This window comes from Poecilia formosa, unplaced genomic scaffold, assembly GCF_000485575.1.
Source record: "Poecilia formosa unplaced genomic scaffold, Poecilia_formosa-5.1.2 Scaffold91, whole genome shotgun sequence".
In the NCBI taxonomy this organism is placed as follows: domain Eukaryota; kingdom Metazoa; phylum Chordata; class Actinopteri; order Cyprinodontiformes; family Poeciliidae; genus Poecilia; species Poecilia formosa.
Window position 1 is genome coordinate 69,292 of NW_006800030.1, and position 23,564 is coordinate 92,855.

General features: G+C 39.6%; 3 protein-coding genes across 3 annotated transcripts; 1 reads left to right on the forward strand and 2 right to left on the reverse strand.

Moving 5' to 3' along the window:
• The first annotated feature begins 225 nt into the window (after nt 1-225).
• On the forward strand, nt 226-8,599 carry LOC103141952 (serine protease HTR4-like). Its single transcript, XM_016674190.1, has 9 exons — nt 226-325; nt 408-611; nt 1,879-2,053; nt 2,161-2,193; nt 2,588-2,597; nt 3,966-4,073; nt 4,163-4,220; nt 5,041-5,136; nt 7,487-8,599. Exons 1-9 carry the CDS (start codon nt 228-230, stop codon nt 7,569-7,571), a joined length of 867 nt encoding a protein of 288 aa, XP_016529676.1. The 5' UTR covers nt 226-227; the 3' UTR covers nt 7,572-8,599.
• Nucleotides 8,600-15,277: 6,678 nt separating this feature from the next.
• Nucleotides 15,278-18,516, reverse strand: tm2d2 (TM2 domain containing 2). Its single transcript, XM_007557712.2, has 4 exons — nt 17,778-18,516; nt 16,831-16,918; nt 16,644-16,759; nt 15,278-15,869 (listed from the first exon to the last, which is right to left on the reverse strand). Exons 1-4 carry the CDS (start codon nt 18,053-18,055, stop codon nt 15,656-15,658), a joined length of 696 nt encoding a protein of 231 aa, XP_007557774.1. The 5' UTR covers nt 18,056-18,516; the 3' UTR covers nt 15,278-15,655.
• A 181-nt stretch (nt 18,517-18,697) lies between these two features.
• Nucleotides 18,698-22,512, reverse strand: tbx3b (T-box transcription factor 3b). The gene is made up of 5 exons (XM_016674189.1): nt 22,372-22,512; nt 22,095-22,171; nt 21,290-21,375; nt 20,836-21,227; nt 18,698-19,265 (listed from the first exon to the last, which is right to left on the reverse strand). The coding sequence occupies exons 1-5, from the start codon at nt 22,501-22,503 to the stop codon at nt 19,029-19,031; spliced, it is 924 nt and encodes a 307-aa protein (XP_016529675.1). The 5' UTR covers nt 22,504-22,512; the 3' UTR covers nt 18,698-19,028.
• Between the last annotated feature and the right edge of the window lie 1,052 nt (nt 22,513-23,564).

The following is a 23,564-nucleotide window of genomic DNA, read 5'->3' on the forward strand; positions in this document are numbered from 1 at the left end:
AAATGCGTTTTATTTCATGAAATAAGTATTGAATCACCAACCAACTGGCAGGAACTCTGTCTCTCACAGATCTAGTATCTTAAGGAACCTTCCTGTCATTCACTCATTGCCTGGATTAACTGTAAACCTGTTTTGCCTTTTCTCCAAAACTGGATGTTTTATTGTCAAAGTCTTGACCCATGCAACATCCATTTTTTGTCATGTCTTATACCTTGTATCCTGTAGGGATGCGTCATCCAGGAAGTATGCGCTACAAATTCAACTTCATTCCAGATGTGGTGGAAAAGATCGCACCAGCTGTTGCACATCTGGAGCTCTTCCAAAGGTAAAACGTGGCAGAAAGTTAAGTCTCACACCGTCAACCAATGTTCCTTCCAGTTACTAATGAATCTGTCCCTGGTGTTCAGGGGCCCATTTCCCGACAGGGAGGTGATCATGTCCAGCGGCTCGGGGTTTGTAGTCTCTGAAGATGGCTGGATTCTGACTAATGCCCACGTACTGAAGAACAAGCAGCGGGTGAAGGTTGAGCTGAAAAACGGTGTGGATTACGAAGCCGCAATCAAGGATGTGGATGAGCAGATGGATGGCCCCTCATCAAAATTGAGCCAGATGTGAGACGCTACTTAGATACACAGGCTGTGTTTCCATTAACCATAGAATTGCGCAAATTTAAATTTAAACTTAGATTTAAATTAGCTTAATGGAAACGCGCCAATTTGGAAAAACGCCTTTTTCCATAAAAAGTATTTGCGCTAGGATGAGGTGGTTTTTCAGCTGCATTAAAGTAAATTTCAATGGAAACAATTTTTTTCACATCACGAGTCAAATGATCAATAGCTACTGTTCAGATTCACTTTAAGACAGACAGACAGACAGACAGACAGACAGACATTACTGAATTGGTTGGATGCAGTTTTGTTCTATCTAGTTTTTATCTAACCAGTGACTGTGTGAAGGTTACCCACTAAATCTACATTTATTTGTTTTAAACATGTAGAATTTGTGTTTCTTTATGGATTTCCATTCAGGGACCTGAATAAAACATGTCCCTCAAACACACCAGGCTGCTTTGTGTGGTGGAAAGGAGCAGGTTTCCCACCACTTCAGCCAGTCTCCACTCAGCATGAGCATCATTACCATTTTTAGTACTGATCTGCATACAAGAGCACCTCCATAATAAATGGAAAGAAAACAGACATCCTCGGTGCTATAAAGGCGAAATGATTTGTCCCGTAGCAACCAGGGTGTGGACCCAGCAGTGCAGGGCTGTTTCTTTCAGACATACCTCCCTGTATAAGTTTTGAGGCGTGGCTGGGACCAGATGGGTTGCATGCTGTGTGAGATGCGGCCATAATGTCAGCTTAGTGTTGGTTCCAGAGATGCATAGGCAAATTTGGAGTTAAGTTTAACAGGAAAATCAGTACTCTAAAATAAATGATAGTTAGGATTCCTAAAAAATATACACAAATAGCCCACCAATTGTCCCAGATGGATTCATTCATTATAACCTACATTTTCAGATTTATTAATGTCTTCATATCTCCTATCCACCCATAGATCATCCGTCTACCCAACTTTCTATGTCCTGATCAATTGGTACCACATAGAAATAAACAAACACACTCCAGTCAATTTAAACTGTGACTTCTTAAAGGAGCTGGGAAGACTTAAAAAAAATGACTAATAAACAAAAATCTCTTTCCCACATCTACTGATGTGCTGCTGTAAACTTCAAAATGATTCAGCTTTGAATGTCAATAGTAAGGATTTTAAGAGTAACAAAAAACAAAAGAAGAAGAAAAAATGTCCACTATGTGACTCATTAAGAGGGCAGTACTCCTACGTCCCAGTGACCACAGCTCGCCCGTCTCCCTGCAGGGTCCGCTGGCCGTGCTGCCTCTGGGCCGGTGAGTTCATGGTGGCGGTGGGAAGCCCCTTCCCACTGCAGAACACCGTCACCATCGGCATCAGCAGCAGCGCTCACCGCAAAGGCCTGGAGCTGGACTTCAAGGACTCTGACCTGGACTATATTCATACTGATGCCATCATAAATGTGAGTGCATTAACACAGACAGAATCAAAAACCCAAGCATGGTCTGTGTTTGCAAGTATTTTTCTAAATTGTCTTTGAATAATCATGAATTTTGTTTCACATCACAGTACGGCAACTCTGGTGGACCACTTGTCAATTTGGTGAGAGAATTTCTGTTGTTATTTTATGAACAGATAATATTTCTTATCTGTAATGGGTTTTTTTTCCCCTTACCTACTGGGCATGAATTTTTTGTATTATTACCAGAGTGTCTGATAATCTTTAAATGATCTCAAATTCCTGTATCTAGAATTAAGGCTTTAAATGTCTTAAATTCATTGGAATTGTAAATTGGCCTGAAATACATAAATGCTAGTGTGGCATCCGAGTGGTGTACCAATAAATGACTTCAGGAATTGTGAACAGTTTCTAAACAAACCCGTAAAGTTACAATAATTTATTTAAAAGACAATAATCCAAGAGAAGGAGGTGCAGGCAGTCCTTGTCAACCAGTCAATAAGAAAGTCTATAATTGTCCTTAGCTGGGCAAAGAAGGAAGGGCACGGTCCTCCACCACGTTCAGCCTCCTCTTGGCTCGACCCGGCCAATCCTCCGATTCCTGGCGGACCTCGTCTAGGATCCGGCCGCCCGCTCCTCAACGGCGACCAGTCTCTCCGTGTAGTCCGCCGATCTGCAGATACTGTCCTCCAGCTCCAACAAAACGCGCTCACCCAAATCCGTCTTTTCTAGCCGCGTCTTGTCTCTTTCATGTCCTTCCCAATCTCCATGCTAGTTAAGCAGATGCATAGCACCTGCGCCGGTGCAGTGGGCCTCTCTGGGTATCCGGGCACGTGACCTCAAAAATAACCAATCAGAAAAACATGCAAAACAGTAACTCAAAAGTTTAACTCAACTAAACCTAAGAAAATACATAACTTCAAAATATAAGCAATCAAAACAATATAAAGGAAAACATAGATAGAACTCCAAAAAAGGAAAACCGAGGTCACATTACCACACTAGTCTTAAATTTTATGATGAAAGAGCCATTTAGTCTCATGTATTTTTTTCTTCCTCACAGGACTTTTCTAGCTGACAAAAGTTTGAGTCACACTGACACATCTTCACTGTGATTAGTGACTCCAGGCGGTAAAGTCTACCGTTGGCTAGCTGCTAATATAACCGCTGGTGGAGTCTAAAGGCTTTTTTGAGTCTTACCCTATGATGGGTGATAGGTTTGACACCCGGGACAAATAACACCGACAAAAGCTGAACATTTTTCAGTTTTCTTGTTTTGTGTGCACATCTATGTGTATGAGCGCTGTACCTTTCCTTGGCTGGAGGAAAGGTACAGACTGTTATCTCATTGTGTGAGTTCCACAGGACACGAATGGAGACGGAGCGATCATTTTTAGCACAAATTTATCCAGTTGACTGGACAGCGGTCGTTTTCGGCTCTGGCTCTGTTGTGTTGCCAACCTGTAAGAGTCCAAGTGGATTCTGTGCAAAAATCCCTTTTAACTTTGGCGCTGTACGGGTTCAGACTGAGAGGCCCAATGCCATTTCCAAGGACCACAAAAAAACCTCAGAAATGTCACAACTTTTGCTATGCTTGATTACGGTACAGTAGGATCCTCATATATGAAAACTTTATTAAATTTTCCAGTTTTTTGCTCTTAAATTTCACTCAAGGTGGCAACAAACAGATCTTAAAAATTCTTAAGCGTTACTTGCTGAAACCTGCAGATACCCTGTTACACAACATTCAGAACTAAGGTGATGCTTATGTATAATTTGATTGGCTGTTTGCTCTAGAAGAGAAAGAAACTCAACCAATCATTTTTGGTTTTGTACTTTTCTCCGTCTGACACAGCAGTAGCTTCAGTGATAGCCATGGTGTATCAGCTGCCTGTCCTCTGATCAACAGGACGAGATGTAATAGGCATCAATAACCTAAAGGTGACAGCCGGGATCTCGTTTGCCATCCCTTCAGACAGAATACGTCAGTTTCTTGCTGACTTCCACAACAGGCAGCTAAACGGTAAAGATGTGTTCACAGCCTCCTGAGAAAAAAAAAAACATCCTGATGTTTTCACACTTCATCATTTTCTTATGCTTATCTTTTACTAGGTGACCCAGAGCACAGAAAGAAATTCTTAGGTGTCCGCATGATGCAGTTCACACCATCGTAGGTCTACTTTTTTTCCCCACGTTCTTTCAAACTGTTTTGATCAGATGGTCTACAGAGGAACAGGTGGCTCTGTGATGTTGTGCCCAATAATAGAAAATAGCTGAAATATTGCCATTCTTTCCTAATTAAGACATGTTCATTTCTTGATTAGTGATCTTAAATCATAAAATAAGATTATTTATTATTTATTTCTATTTATTTCTCCCCAGTAGGTATTTATTTATTTTTAAATTTTATGATTTAAAATAAATAATCTTATTTTAAATCATAAAATAAGATTATTTATTTCTCTCCAGTGGGTAAGTGGATGCACATGAAGTTTTGTGCCAAAAGAAGCACCGTGGTACACAATATCAACGTGCAAAAGAAGAGCATGTTGACTTCGAAAGCACAGCATATCCACACAGACATAAAGTACATATCCACATATGATTCATCCATTTCATCCTCATCATCTGAACTTCCTGTTTCTCTCTTCCTACGTCGTCTGTAGTTTAAGACGTTTGCATTTAACCAAGGGATCCCTGAACCTCCTCCCAGAGTTCAGGGCTACTCAGTGTTATGAATGTGTTTTTTCATGGAAGTAACTCTATGAACAAAAACATCATTTTGTGAAGAGCTAGAGATTAAATTGCTCCCCTCATCTGGGTTTTTCAGAAATACTGAGGATTTGTAACTCAGATTTTCTCCAGATGGAAATGTTTTTGTTTGTTTAAACATTTACTGCTTTAATTAAAGTTAAATTACACGTCAAACTGCCATCCATGTCCAGAATGTTTTGTGTGTTTTTAAGACGTGTTCTCTTCCGTCTGTCCAGTTTGACTGAGGAAATCAGAGAACATGTGGACAGATTCCCAGACGTGAGTTCAGGGGTTTACATTCATGAAGTTATTCCTGGAACAGCTGCATCCAGGTACGGATGGGGCCACAGGGAATATTTATGGGCTTCACTGTACACATAAATAAACATGTTACCTGTGAAATTATAAATATTGGAGAGGTCTTCTGTTTTTACAATAGAAACACTTCGACTGTGGCAGACCAAATCTTTTTTTTTTAAATCCAGAAAATCACATATGATTTGTAAGTAATTACTTTGCATTTAATTGAATTAAATAAGTATTTGATTGCCTGCCGACCAGCAGGAATCCTAACACACCTGTTAGTTTTCCTACCAGGTAATTAATCCATTACCTGGATTCATTTTATCTGTTTGAACTCACAACCTGTAGAAAACACACCAGTCCACACACTCATTCAAAAAAAATCTGATTAATTATTTTTAAAAAATGCGATTTTTTTGGTCTGTTGAAGTTCAGGTGTACATACAATAAAAAGGAGCTCCATTCTTAATCAGTGATGAGAAAAACAAAATGGAAACTTTTTAACAAGGCTACCTAGAGGCATTGAAGGATCTTCATGAACTTCCAATAAGCACTGGTTGCGTTCAATAAGCCCCTCCTCCTGGCTCTGATTGGTTGTTTTTGGCCGTGCATTTCTTCAGACGGAAATAATACTTCATGGATATTTTCACACATTATCTTTCTCATATTGTTCTGTCACGACATGGTGATAATTTTAACAAATATGTAAAAAAACAAAAAAAAACATATTTTCTATAAAAGTTGCATACTGCGGCTTTACACTTAATGAAATTACAAACACTGCAGTACATCAGGCGGTTATGAATTTCTCTTTTTAGCATCACATCAAATATACATTTATATGAACTAAATTTTATGGAACATCTGCCAAAGTAAATGTGGAAAAAGTTAATTAATGATTCAGTTTTTAATTTTAGATTTTTTTAAAGTCTCATCAGAGGTATGTACACATTCCAGACCTGTGTGTTCAGTGACAAAGAAAAGCAGAACAACTAATATTTGGTACAGTGATCAAGCTTTAGCAGTTCATTTTCAAGAAAAATTATGAATTCATGATGAAAACATGTAGTTACTTATTAGCACACTGAAGTCAGGAGGCTGGTTTTCTACTGCTGAGCTGAGAAGAAGTGAGAAACTTTTACCTCCCACAATTCTTCAACGCTGAGACTTGTTAGATTAAACAGAGCACCCAAACACACGCCGAGAAAACGTCACTTGTTCACATGTCGCCTGCAAGAGTCTGTTGCATCGGTTCAGCCCAAGAGGCTACGCTGACAGAAGTTGGAATCTGCCTGTTTTAAAAGTAGAGCAGCGCAGTTTACTGCTGGGACGCTTCTTATTAGGAAGCGCTGTCTAGATATAATAAGTGAAGTGCAGAGTCACAGCTTGTGTTGGCTTTACTGAAGGCAACAACAGAGCTGTGAACCTGGCATCTGGAGGCCTCTGGGTATTTTCCAAGAAAAAAAGAATAAGAGTAACTCTGCTGTTGTTGGGGCTCCAGATTGAGCCGCGGTCCGCTGTTCTCATTAAACTTCTTCTTCCCACAGGCTGAGCGCTGACATCTTTCTCCTGGTGAGACGGGGGTCTCTCGCTGCCTTGCTTTCTGCTCTATATTCTTAATAGTCCTCTGTTCTTTCTGTCACGTTGAGCTGAAGCTCTGAAGCACAAGCAGCAGTGGGGTGAGCTGTACAGCAGAGTCTGCTGATTTACCATGACGACGCTGAGTGGCCCGCCGTGCTGCGCCGCGCAGCCGCCTTCCTCCGCTGACAGATCACATGCTTTCCGTCTGTATGCAGAAGTCTACTGCGCAGAAACAGGCCGCTGACTGTCTCCATGTTTCACAAACAGAAGACAGGTGGAGGCTGCAAAAATGAATCTATTTGTAAAAACAGTTTAGATGACAAAGCAGCTCTTTCTTTTGAAATCAATGTTTGGAATTCCTATGAGTTATATTTTTAATTGTTTTTTTGATTTCACAATAAATGTAACATTTTTAATCAACGGATGAGTGAAAAGTAGATATTCATCAATCGATTTTTGATCTCTAGTGCCTGTAAAGTTTTGACCTGCTTATTCCAGTTTTTGCCTATTTTAACTCTCCGTATCATTTTATCCAGTGGATTCCTATAATCCATAATGATTGGCATAAACAGGTGTAACTTCTAAATTCGTTCTTGGATCTCAATGAGACAAGCTGCATCAGATAAATATATGGAAGTGATTTATGTATTTACGCTGCTGTGAAATCAGGTTGTGTTGTTTAAGCGCAGGAAAAGTTTTCATCAGTAGTTATTTTCTGCTAACGACTAATCTGCAATTGATGCAGTGTTTTGTTTTGTTTTGTTTTGTTTTGTTTTTTTAATCATATTTTTAATGCAGTGCTGGGATGATGGATCATGATGTCATCATCAGCATCGATGGGAGGCCGATCTACACCAAGCAGGAAGTCAGTGAGGCCGTCTAGAGTGGCACTGCGCTCCCTGTGGTGGTGAGAAGGAACGACGGGGACTTTCTGCTGACTGTCGTTCCTGAGGAGAAGGACTGATCCACACACTGCAGGTCACTGGGTTTCAATCCAAGGAACTTTAATATCATTTATTTGGTAGGGACAATGCACATTAATTGACATTTCTGTGAATGTGCCACAGGCCAAGAGGCTAATTCTGGCTCATCTCCCAGAATAGAAAATCCTTTCCTTTTCTAGGACTCAGGTTTGTCAACATTAGCATTTACATAACATTTACACCTTGGATGCAGCAGCTTGTCAGCAAATAAGCAATTATCCCTGGGGGATCAATGAAGTATACTCTATTCTATTCTAATTGAACTGTTTCTAATTAAAAAAAAAAAAAAACAGGATAAACAAAAAGAAAAAATGTGTTAAAGATGCTGTAGGTTTAAAATAGGTTGGAAGTTGCAGTTTCCCTGGTGCCACACGTATTTCTATCACTGTTGTCTCCATATTCTTTTTAATTTCGTGCAAAGATATGATAATTGACAGCTGTGTTGCAAATTGTGGAAACATCTTCATCAGAGTTGTAATATGTAACCGCATCTCTCAGAGTCTTTAAATAGCTGCAAAGTAAGTAGTTTATTTTTTTTTTTCCACAAACCAAGTAGTGAAAACCAGCTTCCTTCTCTAAACTGGATTTAACACACAAAAGAAATGTTTCCAATGAGGGCCCATAAACTAAAAATATTTAAAGGTTTTAATTCTGATAGGATATTTAGTATTATGATTGTTCAATCTACTGCTTCAGATTGAAAGGGGAAATAATTCAAACTCAATATTTGTTATAATTGAGTTTGTTACATTGTATATTAGAAAAATAATCATGCAGTAGACTGATATGTTTTAAGCATTTTGGTTTTCAGTTACTGGAATCACATTTATACTATATTACCAAATCATTTGTTCATCCTTCTGAATCATTAAATTGGAGATTTCCAGTCACTTCCATGGCAACAGGTGTATATTATACCCACCTGTGCAATATGGAATGCAAATATTCCCCAGTCACCTTTAAGTTGTATTGTATATGTGCTGCAAATCTGAAACAAACATTCAGAAAACTGCAAAACAACTGAAAAACTGAGTTCCTTTATTTCACGTCTAAAGACCAACCTGTTTATAGTTGCCTTTGGTTCCTAATAACTGGAACATTGATCAATATATTTGATGTATATTTGCTTTTGATTGATGATCAGAGTAAAAACTGTTGCACTCTGCCTTTCTACATGTATCTTGCCAAGTTTTTTTCATACACAAAGGACTATAACGCCTCCTTCAGGGAAAATGTTGCTGGAATATTTGAAAGTACAAAATGCTAATGGTAGCTAGCTTGATATATGTAGTTCATCCACATGTACAAATATCCATCCATCCATTTTCTTATAGCCGTAACCCATTGGAGTCAGCAGGGGTGTTGGTGTCTATCTCCAGCTGTCAATGGACGAGAGGCCAGGTACATCCTGGACAGGTCGCCACTCCATGTAGTATATTATTATAAAATAATATCAAATGGTGGAACTCAGAATAGCACATTTAAATATTACAAAGATTACATTAATGCAGTTTACAGCTCTTGTAATTTGACATATTGTGCTGCTCTTCTACTGAACCTATGCTGTGTTGCATCATTTGAACATCTGAACTTGAGGTATGTTTGTAAATTGCTGTAAATAAAATCTCCAATATTCATGTCTGTTTAAAGAGCTGATTGTGTGATGCAGCTGCAGACTAAATCCAGTCGCAAGAGTTCACTCAGGAAAAATGTGTGTAACCCATGTTAATGGCAGCCGCAGTACCCAGGATGAATGTTAGCCTGGGGGCTGAACAGCCTCTGAGGCAACAAGCCTGGCCTAATCACACATGAATGCAGCGAGCCAAGCCATTCCTGGCATGCTGCATTCAAGGTCAGGGCTGTGCAGTGACACTTTTAGAAGGATGACAGTAACAAACAGGAGTAGTAAAAGTAAATTTAGCGCAAAAAGGAAGGACATTTAACAATGCTGTAACAAAAAAAAAAAAACAATGTTGTAACAATGCTTTGGGCAAAAGGCAGAGTTAAGTGAGCTAAGTCTGTAAAAATGTGCTACAGGCAGGTGTTCACTTAAATTTATCTTACTAAACTTAAGACCTTAAAATGATTAGAATTAATTTTACAAAAATAAGCTGTCCTTAAATATGTTAATAATAGGTGTTATATATTGTCTTGGCAGAACTATTTAATTTTGTGTAGTCTATGTATTTTTTTTCTGTCAGGCAAAAGTTTGAGTCACATGCAGACACTGCTAACATTCCCTTGCTAGCTAGCTGGCTCTTTTGCGTTTGTCCTGGGTACAAATTTATCATCAGCAAGGGAAATGAATGGAGCTCTGAGATTGGCTGTCTTGTAAGCCAATAGGATGTCAAGTAGCTTTATGTCAAGGCATTTCAGCTTCCAAAGCTGAATTTTATTTTGAAGTATTTTAGATATACTCTACAAAAAAAAAAAAAAAAAAAAAAAAAAAAAAAAAAAAAAAAAAAAAAAAATCTATCTTTTTTTAATTTTCCACAAATAACTTGGAAATACTTTCCACAAAAAATAAAATCCTTGAATACTAAACCGGTAATAGGCGAGGGTCCGCTGTACTTGTCCTTCAATGTCAAGATGATACAAGGCTTCACCTGCTGGGGACACACACTGACAGTCTGCCGTACCAGTCAGCTGGGTCAGATAACTGACTGCTCAAAACAAGAGCTAAGAGCTAAACTATCTGTTTGGCCTTGGAAGACAAGATTTGACAAGAAATCAGTTGCTTACCCTACAGAATGCACTTTGCTTTCAAATGTGATACCATTTCATAAGAATAAAACAGGCATCCAAGTAGTGAACACACACTTACTTTTTGTATAGGTTTAGTTTAAACTGACATAAAGAAAGACATTGTTATAAATTTCAGTTTGCCACATTCTGATTGTTTTCAGCAGCCTCTTTCCAACCATTTCAACACCTGCTGGTACCGGTGGCACAACAAAAAACTGTTCTCTTATGTATTTACTCCTGTCACAATGAAACACTTATGACTGTATTTCTCTTTGTGCTGCTTGCAGGTGGAGGAATGTTCCTTTACCACCCCGTACTTCCACACATATGTGGTGATTATTCTTGATAATCCACTGCCATTTCTCTGAAGTACCTTAAAAGCTGTTTTTCTTTAGATTCCCTCACTATAGTTACCCAACTGGCCATTTTTCTATTTCTTTCATAAATCTCTATAATGTTTTCTAAATCTAATTTAGCAAAACTATCTAAAGTGAGGAGCTAGAACTCTTCTGCTGCAGTTGTTTCAGTAAATGAGGGGTTCATTTGTTGGTGCTGCTTATGAACAACAAGCCAAGGACTGTTTATTCTGCCATTTATTTAGCAAATGTAGTGGACAAACAACCAGTGTAGAGTACCCTACAGAACTTTTTTCACATTTGGCTACATAACAACCACAAAACCTAAATGTACATTGAGGTGTTATGTAAAAGACTAACACAAGTGGTGCATACGGGTGAAGTGGAAAGAAAATGATACAGTTATCCTGAATAGGGAGTGGATTCTGTGCAGTCTTTAGTTTTTTTTCAAGTGGGATTCGTCCTGGACTTTCCAGCACTTGAAGAGCCTTCATTTGGTCTAAACCATTCCAGAGAAGAACCGGCTGCAGTTTTAGGGACGTCGTCCTCATAGAAGGTGAACCTCCACCCTCGGCTCAAGTCTTCTGCAGCCTCAATGAGGTTTACCTTCACCATCGCCTTGAAGTTTCTTCATCATAGCCATCGCTATGTTTCACAGCAGACTTACTGTGTTGTGCAAGATTGTCTTATCATCACCATGCTGGCTACATGAATCTAAGAGAAGTTTTAGGTTCTTTTAAAATTAATTTTGTAAATCCATTTTGAACACAGCATTTAATCAAAATAGTTATTCTGATGTGTGATGTGTTAATGGAGTTACATGTATGGTGTACATATGTCTGACCTGCAACACCTTGGTAGTAACTTAAATCAGAGCTCAATTCAGTTGAGTTCGTTTCTATAGCGTTACTTTACAACAAATGTCGTCTCGAGATGCTTTACGAAAAATCTTTTCAGTTCAGTCACACATGCATTCCATCTGGTCCTGGTGATCAAAGGGTCCAGGAATATCAGTTCATTATTCCAATAAACTGATATTCCAAATTGTGGAATATCAGTTCATTGGGCTTCCAAATTGTACTGGAAGTCCAGCACAATTTGAAATCTCGCTGCTTTTCCATCCTGCATCTGGACGGTGGCTCTGCTGAGGTCCCATGTTGATCCAAATTCCAACTTCTTAGGAAAATGTTCAGGCTGACTCACCTGAATAGGATGCAGTGTTTTTCCCTAAGCGTGTCTGAAAATACTACAGCGGTCTGTGGGAACTTTTGACTTATGACTTTGTCAGAAAAAACTGTTTTAAAAGCACAAGCAAAGCAAATATATATATATATATATATATATATATATATATATATATATATATATTTTTTTTTATCTTGCTCTCATTTCTCTTACTAGTGTGATAGGTTTTGTTAGAAACACTGACACACGTTTATTAAAGGTTAAAAAGGGTCTTATGCAGCGTTTTAAACAGTTATGAGGAAGCGCTGTGGAGAGATTCCAGCAAATTTACGGTTGTAAAAAGAATATGAGGCTGAACATATGGTTCACTCACAATATGCACAGGAAAACCTGCCAGCTAAGCAACATTTTTGGCCTGCATACTAGAATGCATCATCTTTCAGTCCAGTATGCACTTATTATGCTGAAATGAAAGACGGTGGTGTGAATATCTTTGGACCCTTTTTGTGGCAGAAATATATTTATTTTAAACAACATAAAATGAATCTGGGCTTAATGATGAAGGCAGTTATACGACCTTTAAGAATTACCATAAGTTAGATCTAATTTGTTGTATTTATTCCACTCTCCTAATGTTTCTAGAAAAAAAAAATAAAAATTCCTTCTGTCTCTAAAAGAAGCTGGTCTGGCTCCATCTCCGCTCTCCAGCATAAAAACAATGTTTCTCTCTGTAATAAACTCCATTAGGTTTTGTTTTCCACTGCTGCTGGACACGTTGTGCACACCGACCGCTGCATCGATGAAGGAACACAATTAGCTTAATCAATCCTAATCTTGTAACCTTACCCAGGTCAATATTGTTGGAAGTAATGGGTAGAGACAATCTCTTTCATCAACCCCTCTGCTCATTAAATCAGATCAAGAGAATTCAGAAAACACCCAGAACAAGGTTTTTATTGATTAATGCGGAGCAGGAGCTGTGATTAACAACATGAGACACTTTGGGTTCCACTCGACCGCTACCAGATCAACTGGACTTTCTGGGGGCTCGCATGTGACTTTTGTGAAGTAGCTGAAAGACTTTTCTTTCAAGACAAAAAGAAAATAGTAGGTATATTTTCTCCACAGTGATCAACACATGAAACAGAGGACAAACCCGTAAACATACGGCAGTCTGGATTGAGCTGAGACTGTGAAACCCAGTTGAAGTGAAGCATGATGGTCAGCTCTGCATGGTTTTAAGGTAGACTGGGAAAATATACATAACATGTTTTGATGTACAATAAAAGTCCTGTAGCTCATTGGCTGCGTTACCATTACAGATACACAGAACTCTGTCAATGTTCCACTTATGTCCAAAAAACACAATTTTGCAATTGAGATATTTCCACTAAATGAAAAAAGCAGTTAAAAACTCACGTGAATATGTTTGTTTGCAAAATAAACCACCTCATCCTCGCACCAAGACTTTCTATCAAAAATTATTTTTTTTCAAAACTGACATGTTTCCGTTAAGCAAATTAAATTTTTATACTGTGAAATTTCACAATTAAATTGTCAATGGAAATGCAGCTGTTATTAGATTTAAAGTGTGACCTCTGACCTTTCATGTGTTCTAGTCTCAGGGGAGCAAAGAATAAATAAGTCATCAGGTCAAACATAAAAGAAAATCAGACAGTGCTATTGGCCGGGAAGCGCAGGATTGATGCATTTCTAACTGAAAGATTGCTCAGATCTCTGGCTAACGATTGGTCGACCTAGAAAAGATTTAGAGAATAAACAGAAGTTTTAAATATTTAATAATGATCTAACCTGAGGCCTAAGCCTCACTGCAAGAAGACAGAGAAGATGGAGGTTTGTTTAAGATTAGGACTTTAATGGGATGGAGCTCAGCAGCTGGAGACAGCAACACTGCTCTGCAAATCCTGATATTCCTCATATTTATCCTAAAAAACACCCAAACATCAATTTGTCTTGGGGTTTGCAGTTTCATTTTGTCTTGTGTGAGAGATCAGTGATTGTAATCAGTCAAAACATGAAGCTTTAAAACACCAAACTGCTGAGATGAACCTGTTAAAACTAACATGTGAATTATGCAGGCTGTGACCTGAAGAAGCAGCTGAATGTTTTGGAAGATCGCCGCTGAGTGAAAACACATCAGGGGGATAGTAGGAGTCTCCAAAGCAGACATGTTCAGCAACACGTCGGTGGCGGTTTGAGACAGAAAGAAAACGAGCCGATTTGTCAGGGTTTGATGAAGGAGAGCAGGTGAGAATAAACGGAAATCCATTCCAAGCACAGACCAAACGTCTCTGCTTGTTTGACGGTGAACCTTTAACCTGCGTGTGCACATCAGTGAAGGAAGAATGACAAACAAACCATGATTTGGCATTGAAATGTTCATTTTTGTGACGTGACGCCATGAAAGAAAGGAAACAGTCCACATTTAATCCAAACGAAGCAGATGCGGTGAACACGAGGTCACTGGCTGGGTCAGAGCAGGCAGAACCACAGCCCAATCCAGTTTGGTCATGTCTCAATTTGGCAAATTCAAACTTTCTGTAGCAACCTTGGAAACCAAGAGAGGTTGAGCTTCTAGTCTACCGGGTATACTGCGATATGAAAAAGTCACGGTTTCCAGCGATATCTGATTTTTTTTTTCTGATCAGAGATTCCTCTGTTTAGCTGCTAGGATTGAAAGTTCTACGATGGCTATTTACCCCGGACTCCCAGTCGCCCCGTCTAAAGAAATTAAGTCTGTGACGTGGGAATACTTTGGCTAGAGGGAGAAGACAGACGGCAGCTTAGAGGAATAACGGTGTTCTATGTGCAAAACGTGTTTACGGACAGCAGCAACCAGAGGAGGCGACAGGAGCGCCATCCATCACTATTTGCTGAATTCAAGGTAAAATAACATTGATGCTGTCTGCAGAGCTAAACACTCTATAAGTGTTTAGGAGTCGTTTGATTGTTCCACTGGAAAAGTTTAAGTGAAAGCAACCAAGAGTCTACGTAGCTTTACCATACATTTTTGGACAGCAGTATTTTGTTGTACAGAAATTTACATTCTATTCTATATTTCATTCTTACTTATGTGGAGCTTATTGTGCGTTTTCTGTATGCCCTGCTGCACAGTAGTTTCCCAATTCTGGGATCAATAAAATACATCTTATATTAATTAATAGGTGCTTCTGCTACATTTTATTTACTTATTTTGAGTCCAAGATATAAAAAAAGTAAAATGAATAAAAGCAATAGGAATATTTGTTGCTTTTCTGTTCAAATGATACAGAAAAAAAATATATATAAAAAGCAACATGTTTGTGGTAAAAGATTATTTTTTTACAACCGGTCACAGGCATCAGACTTCAGGACACATGGCTTTAAACTACATCCTGAATTCAGGTTGAAATTTACAAACAGTACATTTATGAAGTAAAACCTTAAAATAAGAGCCATTTCTGTCCATATTTGTTGTAAATAAATTAGCTTAAATACAAAGAAAATAGACCAAACCATTTTTTTGGCTCATTGAGGGTATAATGAACCAATAGTCATGAAAACAGCAACTGCTGATCCTCTGCAACTCCAAAAGAACACATCGTCTCTCATCTTGTGGACTCGGTCCCTAGAGTCCCCCAGAGGCCTCGGGGTTCCACTCAGAAACAGCCCACACACTCCTCCTGACGCCGCCCGCCTCAGTAGTAGGTGCACCAGTTGCTGTTGTCACTGGGCATCAGACCGCCGGTGATGAGCAAGATCAGGTCCACGAACCACCAGATTCCCAAGCCTCCCAGGGTGAGCAGCTTCCCCACAGCCGTGCCCGTGTGGCCCAGACAGAAGCGGTCGACGCCGAAGCAGCCCAGGAAGAAGGAGTACAGTAGCGTGGTGATAAAATAGTGTCCCGTGTATCTGTGGAGGAAGCAGAAGATGATTTAACAGCAGTGAAATGATGTTTGTTTCATAGGTTAACATGCTGTGGCAGTGCAACAACCTACGGTAGTTCCAAAAGTGAGCAGACAGTGCCCTCTAGTGGGGAAGTATAAAAGGCGTGTTTAGCCTGTGTTCCATCGACAGCCGCAGTTTGTTGCACTTAACCTCCTAACTGAGCCATGATCACCACGGTAACCACAAGAACAAATCAGGACATAATCAAAGGAAAAGAGAGGAGACCAGCTCTGAATCCTCCAACACATGCTTCATGATGGGTGCTGCAATGAAAGCGAGGGAACAGCTGGAGTGTGTTCTTCATGTGTTCATCCAGATGAGAGTCAGTCTCAACTCCATGGATAAATACTGACAGGCCTGAAGGATTCTGGCGGACAGAACAAGCCGTGGTTTAGTTGTCAGAATCCAGGTGAACTTCAGGGTCTGACTGGCCTCACTATGGGACTGCTGGTATTGGGCTTTTTCTAAACAATTCCAGCAAATCTCATTTTTATAATGCAGGAAGTTAGAGATGGGGTTAACTAGACAAACCTCTGTTGCAACCTTGGGCATACAACTACGTGTGTTTTATTGGCGTTAACATTGTCAACAATATCAACAAACCATTGTAACAACGCTTGGATACATTATTCTCCATAACAACACTTTACACCAAACTCCCCAACAGAGCAGGAGCTTCCCTGTCTGGAGGGAAGTTAACCAGAACATCAGCGCTGAGCCGTCTGGGTCGCCTCTTACTTGATGCAAGGCACGTCGCCTCGGGTGAACTCCCGGGGTCCGGCACATTCGATGTCGTCCAGGGCAGTGCACATGACCTTGGTGTGGTTCACTTCCTCCTTAGTCTGCCCACCCCACTGAAGAAGAGCACAAGTGGAGATGAACTGAGGGTTTAACGACAGAGACGCTTTCAGAGGACAGTACTGACCCCAACGCAGCCGTGTTCCAACTCCTGGTGGGCGCTGTAGTTTCCTGCATGGTCCACCGGATCCTGGCAGTAGATGAACTCCTCAGGCCTTCAGCACAGGCAGGACGTTAAAGAACAACCAAGAAGGAGGAACGATTACACAACACAGAGAGGCAGCGATTCTTTTAGCAAGACAATGTAGTATGAGAGCATTAAACCATCTGCTCCTTTGCTACTTGAGATTTTGAGATCCTGATCGGCTGCTTCTGGTTGTAGAATCAACCTTATTACCACAGCTAGACTGTCCAAAAGGAGTTCATAAAAGCAAAATCCTTCCAGAACCAGGGACTGGTGGTCCAAGCATGCGATGATTCAATAAAAAAAGTAAATTAAAAAAAATTAGTAAAAGAACCAATCAGAGCTAACATGACAGAGCCGCTCCAACATGCTGCAGTCATTCTAAAAGATTTTTCAGTGGGTTGCTTTGATCTTTTACGTTTATCAAATCCAATGTGTGCTGTCAAACAAATCAGTTTTAAGCTGACAAACAGAAAATACCATCAGGAGATATATGTGACCACTACCAACATTTTGTTAGGGTTTTTATTGGTCAGACAATCAGAGATATTCTAGAACCTTCAGCACCAACCAGAGAAAGAACCTGGAGAATCCTCAAATTAAGCTACACGTTACCTTCAAACTACTAAAGAACATTCATGCCCAGGATGGGTTTAGCCGGTAAGCTGCAGCAGGAAGTACGTCACAGAGACAACAAAAGCTAAAGCCTTGAACAAGGAACGTAACGTTCTCTACATTTCCATTTAAAAAAAAGACTATAATTATTTAACAAATACGTGAACTGGTTTAGGCTCTTAGTTACCATGGAAATAGTCCCAATGTGACAGATTTCCCCTCTGCTCTGAACGTAGCTAGCAAGAGCTAACGATGTTAGCTTCTGGGTTACTCACAGATAGCGGCAGAGGACGACCGGAGACGGGGGCCTGTACTCATACGGCTCCGTGTTGTTCTCCGCCGGGGCTTCATACTTGGTCAGCTCGGGGAGCTCGCTGGAGGGCAGCGAGGAGGCTCCCTGTGTGGGAGAAGCAGCCGGAGCAGCGGTGGAAGCTGCGGTGCTCGAGTTCTGGGAATGAATTCCTCCCAGACATTGCAACAAAATCGCAGCAAACAGCAGCAGGAACTGTCCGCAGAGCAGGATGTAGCTGACTGAAATCATGGCTCCCCTCATACAGCAGCAGGAATCCACAGAAATTGGCTTCGCATCATCACAGATGTACGAAATAGCTGCTCCTTCTCGGTTGTTTGTCCAGATTATTCTTCCTGTTTTGAGTTTATTGACTTTTGGCGCGTTACCGCCACCAACTGGACTGGAGTGTGAAGTAACCACTTAGACGACTGGTTCGGGCTGGTACATAGAAAGCCTTGAGAAACTAATACCCTTTGGAAGTTTTCACATTTAGTTTCATAACACACATTACCAAATTCAATGTTATTTACTGTAATTTCATTTGGTTGGCCAATACAAAGTATTAAAGTATTAATTTTTTTCAAATTGTTTTGCAAATAAAAATCCTTTAAAACATAGCTGGCAATTATATTCAGCATGTCATTTTCTAGCACATTGAGTTCAGGATTATAGTATCAAGAGTTATTTCCATAGTGATGCAGTAGAGCCAATGAAAGGAAGATGTTGTTACTATATGTGTTTTCAACCAGAGTAAAATTAGATGTTCAGACACTGTTCCCACATTTTCCCTTAGTTGATTTAAATAATTAATAAATTATGACACTTTACATAACATGTGAAGTATTGTTATTCATCTTAGATTGCATTTATCCAGATGCTACTAAAAAACAGGAGACTCTCTTGAACAGTTACCATTTGTGGAGATCAGAGCTAACATTTCCTCTGACAGTGATGCATTTGGAGGTGGTGCTTTTGTTTACATGCAACCCAGATATTTCATTCAAACTTTTGTTGTTTCTTCTTTTTTTTTCTTTTCTTTTTATTGCATGTGAGATCATTTGAAAATCAATCAATGGAAACAACCATTTTGAACATGAAGGAGATTACTGTCATTAAGTTCATGCAGCGTCTAAGAGAACGCAGTTCATTTGTCCTCTGAGTCTGCACTGCAGGTGGCGTGGAGGACTGGGACATTACACTATGTTTGGTTCCAGGAGATCAGTCGGAATCTGAGTCAGAGTTCTCCCCCTGCTGGTGACTCTGGCTTGTAGGAGCTGAAGCTGCTTTCCTTTGATGGGAGAACAGATGAGGCTAAAACCGGAGAGGAGAATAAACTCTGTGCAGAACCTCTGGGAGAGGAACTGGGATCCAGTCTGGACTGCATGACCGGGATCTGGTGCCGAACTGACGAACTCATGGGGGAGTACGGGTAGAAGAGAAAGCCTCCGTATGGTGGGAAGTTCATCACATCCTGCACAGTAGAAGTAAAGAAAACATTGTGAAGTGTTTGCAAAGTGGCTTAAAGGTTTTTAATCCACAATTTACAGTTAGATCAGATTAAAACACTGGAAAATGCAAATGTGGAGGGAATTAAAACATCAGTTTTAAAAAGTACACATATCATTTGCAAATGAATAAATTCTAACTTGATTTAGGCTGCTAATCTTACTTAAAAATTGTTATAAATTATCTGCAGTTTTCAGTTTTTAATCATTATTATCATTTTTGCTTGTATCCAATTTTAGCTAGTTTAGCCCCAGGGCTAATAATGAAGTCAGAGTTGACAGTTGAGCTCTGTCACCCAGAGGCTGAACCGACGGGGCTGCTGTCCAAACAAAAGGGTTCAAGTCACCTCCAGTGAGCAGATTTCAAAAGGTTATTAAGCTTTTATAACTTGATAACAAACCAATTATTGTTTCGGTTAAGTAGGAACAATGTGACTTTTAAATCAAAAATTGATTTATGTTACCTTTCTATGTAGTTCCTCAGAACCCAGGAAAAATAAACCTTAAAACTATTCAACTCTAACGCTTTAAGGGGGGAGTATTATGTAAAGTCTATTTTTTGAGCTTTACATCATTATAATGTTATTCCCTCATCAAAAACATACCTTGAGTGTTGCTTTGATTCTTTCATGCATATTTGAGAAATCCTTTAATCTCCCATGGCAACCATTCATGGGCGCCTAAAAATTTGATCTCACAAAGCCCCGCCTTCTTACCCCCACCCTTCCACTTATGCACTAAGCTCCTCCAGACTAGCAGCAGCCATTAATGAACACCTGGTGGAGCTGCCCATCTGTTGAGCTCATCATACGAACTACTTTTTAGTCCAAGAACAGTTGTGATCGACATAATGAAGGAGCACTGTTGTGACGACATGCTGAAGGCAGAGTGTCGGAAAGAGGAGGAGCTTCTTAAAGAAACAGAGGCCCTTGTTTGGTATGTGTATCATTTTTATAACAATTGAAGTAAACTTAGTTACTTGATAATAATGATATTTTATAGCACAATGTGTCTGGAAAATATATAATACTGCCCATTTAAATTACGTTTTTGTAAAACATACCATATAAATTTTTACAAATGGCCTTGATTTATTTTTTTATTAGTAAGAGAAAAAAAAGTAATCAGGATACTAATGAGATAAAAAGTAGTATTCTCTATCTGAATTTACTTTGCGAGACAAACATTCTCCCGGGCCTGACTGAGGTGCATGGTGTTTGCTGACCAGGCGTCTGAATGATTACATTGCATTTTGATTTCTAAAGGATCAAATAAATGTAACTGACTCTCCTGAACTGGTCAGCAGACACACAGAGACACAAACCCAGCTTAGCTAACAGTCTTTTTTCAGGAAGCCGGAATACCAGGAGAGAACCAATGTATGCACAGGGAGAACATGCAAATTCCACACAGAAAGACCCCAGGCTGGAATTTGAACCCAGGACCTCCTTGCTCTAGCAACAGTGCTCTGTCAGATAGTGTTTTAGCTAGATTCTTGTCTCCCCCAGTGAAAGACTTTGGTTGGCTGTCTCGTACCTGGAGCCCTGTGTGCTGCTTGAGGGCGACCGACAGCGGAGTCCCTGCTGGTCTGAAACCACACCGCACCCCTCCATCAGCGGCACATCTGTACCAGCTGTTTACTTGTGTCAAATGGAGGAGACGGCCCGAGGCGTTCACATCCAACAGGTGTCGGTTAAAGTCCGTGGAGTAAACACAGTTGGGTGCAAAGCTGCTGCAGAGTGAGCGCTCTCTGCATGAGTCCTGCGTGCCGTGCGGTACATCAGAGGAGTTTTCTGTGGGGTGGGAGGCCTGCAGAGTCTCTGCTGTGAAGGAAACCCCCGGCTGGTCTCCATGGTAACTTCGAAACAGCTTCGGTTCGGGACACTCCTCACTGTTAAAGCTTTTGTCGCTGTCACTCGTGTAAGAATCTGGTGGGAACAAAGGCAGCGGTTAGGGAAAGTCTCACAAACTGACGGAAAGCTTTCCGCACCTGAAGACCTGACGTCACCGCAGTCAGCTGCCGGAGCACGCTTCCCGTCCGCCTCTCTGCACCTTCGTCCAGACTGCTGGAGCTTCCTGATGAAGTAAAAAAAAAAATAAAAAAAAAAATAAATATATATATATATATTTTTTTTTTTTTTATTTTTTTTATTTTTTTTTGTGATATAAAAGTTAAAGGATTTTAAAATCTGCAATCAGTCAGAGGTTAAACATGAAGCTTATTACCTAAGCACTATTTGTACTTTAAATAATTCAGTTCAAATAATTCCAGAGGGATTTATTTGCAAAAAAGGAATAAATAAAGCAAACAAAAGAAAATATTTTATTTCAATGAATGAAAGAATGTATACATATTTGATTAAAAGAGTAACAGTGCTTTGTAATATTACTCAAGTAAAAGTACAAAGTATTAAGAAGTAAAAAATCTCCTAAATGTGCATTTTGTCCATTTCTATTGTTTTTTTTTTTGTTTTTTACCGTTACCTATGTCTATCATTTGCTTTGTAAGTTATGCTGACTGCTTCTTACAGTAAATTATTCTCTACTGTGTTCAATGAAGTATTGCAAATTAATTATTTACATCATTCCATTAAAATGAAATAGTGCTGCACAGATTATAGCTGAATTTTAATAGGCAAGACCTCACTTCTATATTTTAGGCAAATATAGATATATTTTTCCATCCATCAGTCTTCAGACTGAGGAACTAATCCCTTCCAGGTTCATAGGTCAACTCCAGTCTGCATGTAAATATCTAACACTGCAGCTGCACTCCATCTCCATCTCCATCTCACCTCTTCTCTCTCCGTCCGTTCCCCGTGTCCCGGAATCCTTTTGCAAAAGGGTTGTTGTCAATTTTCAGCTGTGTGATCTGTTTATATGTAAAATGCAGACACGTCTTTAAATATGATGTAATTATGATGATTAAGTTGTGCAACCAAAATTCCAATGAAGGTGGGGTGTAAAAAACCCCCCAAAAAACCCAGAATATTATTCAATTGACAGACAAGGTATATAATGTTCACATATTTGGAAACGGATGGAAAATGGCTGACGAGTCCAGACTCTCACCTTGTCGTTCTGGTACGCCGTCACTGCGATGAATTGCGTCTCAGCGAACACGTAGGTCCTGAAGGTGCTGCATGGAAGCTTCAGGATGTCATTGGCTTTCACTATATGGAACCTCGGCTGGTATTTGTGCATCGAGTTCAGAATTGTCTGTGCAAGACAGATGAAGAACAAATCAAATCAGTACAGTTTTGTGGGACCTTTTGTCAAGATCTTTGTTTTTCTTTTTTTTATTTGTTTCATTATTTTTTGCGTTCCTTGGTGTCTTATTTCTATTAGTTCTGCCTTTTTCCACTTTTACTCCAGTTCCTTCTCAATGATTCTAGTTATGTTTATTTCTTGTATCTTGTCCTTTCTTAGTCACTCTAGTCTTAACAGGATTCTTATGTCTAGTCAAGGAGAAGCATTCAGCTTCTATGCAGAACAAATCTGGGACAAACTTCCAGAAAACTGTAAAACAGCTGAAACACTGATGTCCTTTAAATCTCGACTAAAAACCCACCTGTTTAGAGTTGTATGTGTAACGTAATCAATTACGAATTTAATGATGGTGTTTTGACTCAATGTCATGTTTTGATTGTTGATTCTATGTTGCATGACTTTGTGATTTTGTGTTTGTTATGATGTAAATCACTTTGAAATGCCTTGCTGCTGAAATGCTATACAAATAAAATTTGACTGATTGATTGATCGATTGATTGTTATTTTAATTATGTTTGTTCCATTTTCAGTTATATTTTGTAAGATTTATTCCCAGTGTGATCTCTTGCCACATGTCACTTCCTGTTTCTCTCTCTCTCCCCTCACACCTGCATCCTGTTTGCTCATCACCCCAGGTCTACTGTTCCATCATTCACTCTCCCAGTATTTAATCACATCTCCTTCATTTGCTCCTCGCTGGTTCCTCCTGCTACTTCTTCTCTTATTTCTCCCCATATCTCCTCGCTGGCTTTTCGTTGTGGATTACATTTTATTCGACTCCGGCTTCCTGTGCTCCACGTGTTTTTTATATGTTTGGTATTTACTTTTCAATATAATATTTTACCTTTCATTAAATTAAATACTTTTAATTTGTTCTTTATGGCCACTCCACTCCCTGCTTCCTCTCCATTTGGGTCCAACATAAACCATTAAAAACATGACACCTTTTTCATTTTGAAAACATTGCTTTCAAAATGTCTGTAAGCCTTTTGGAG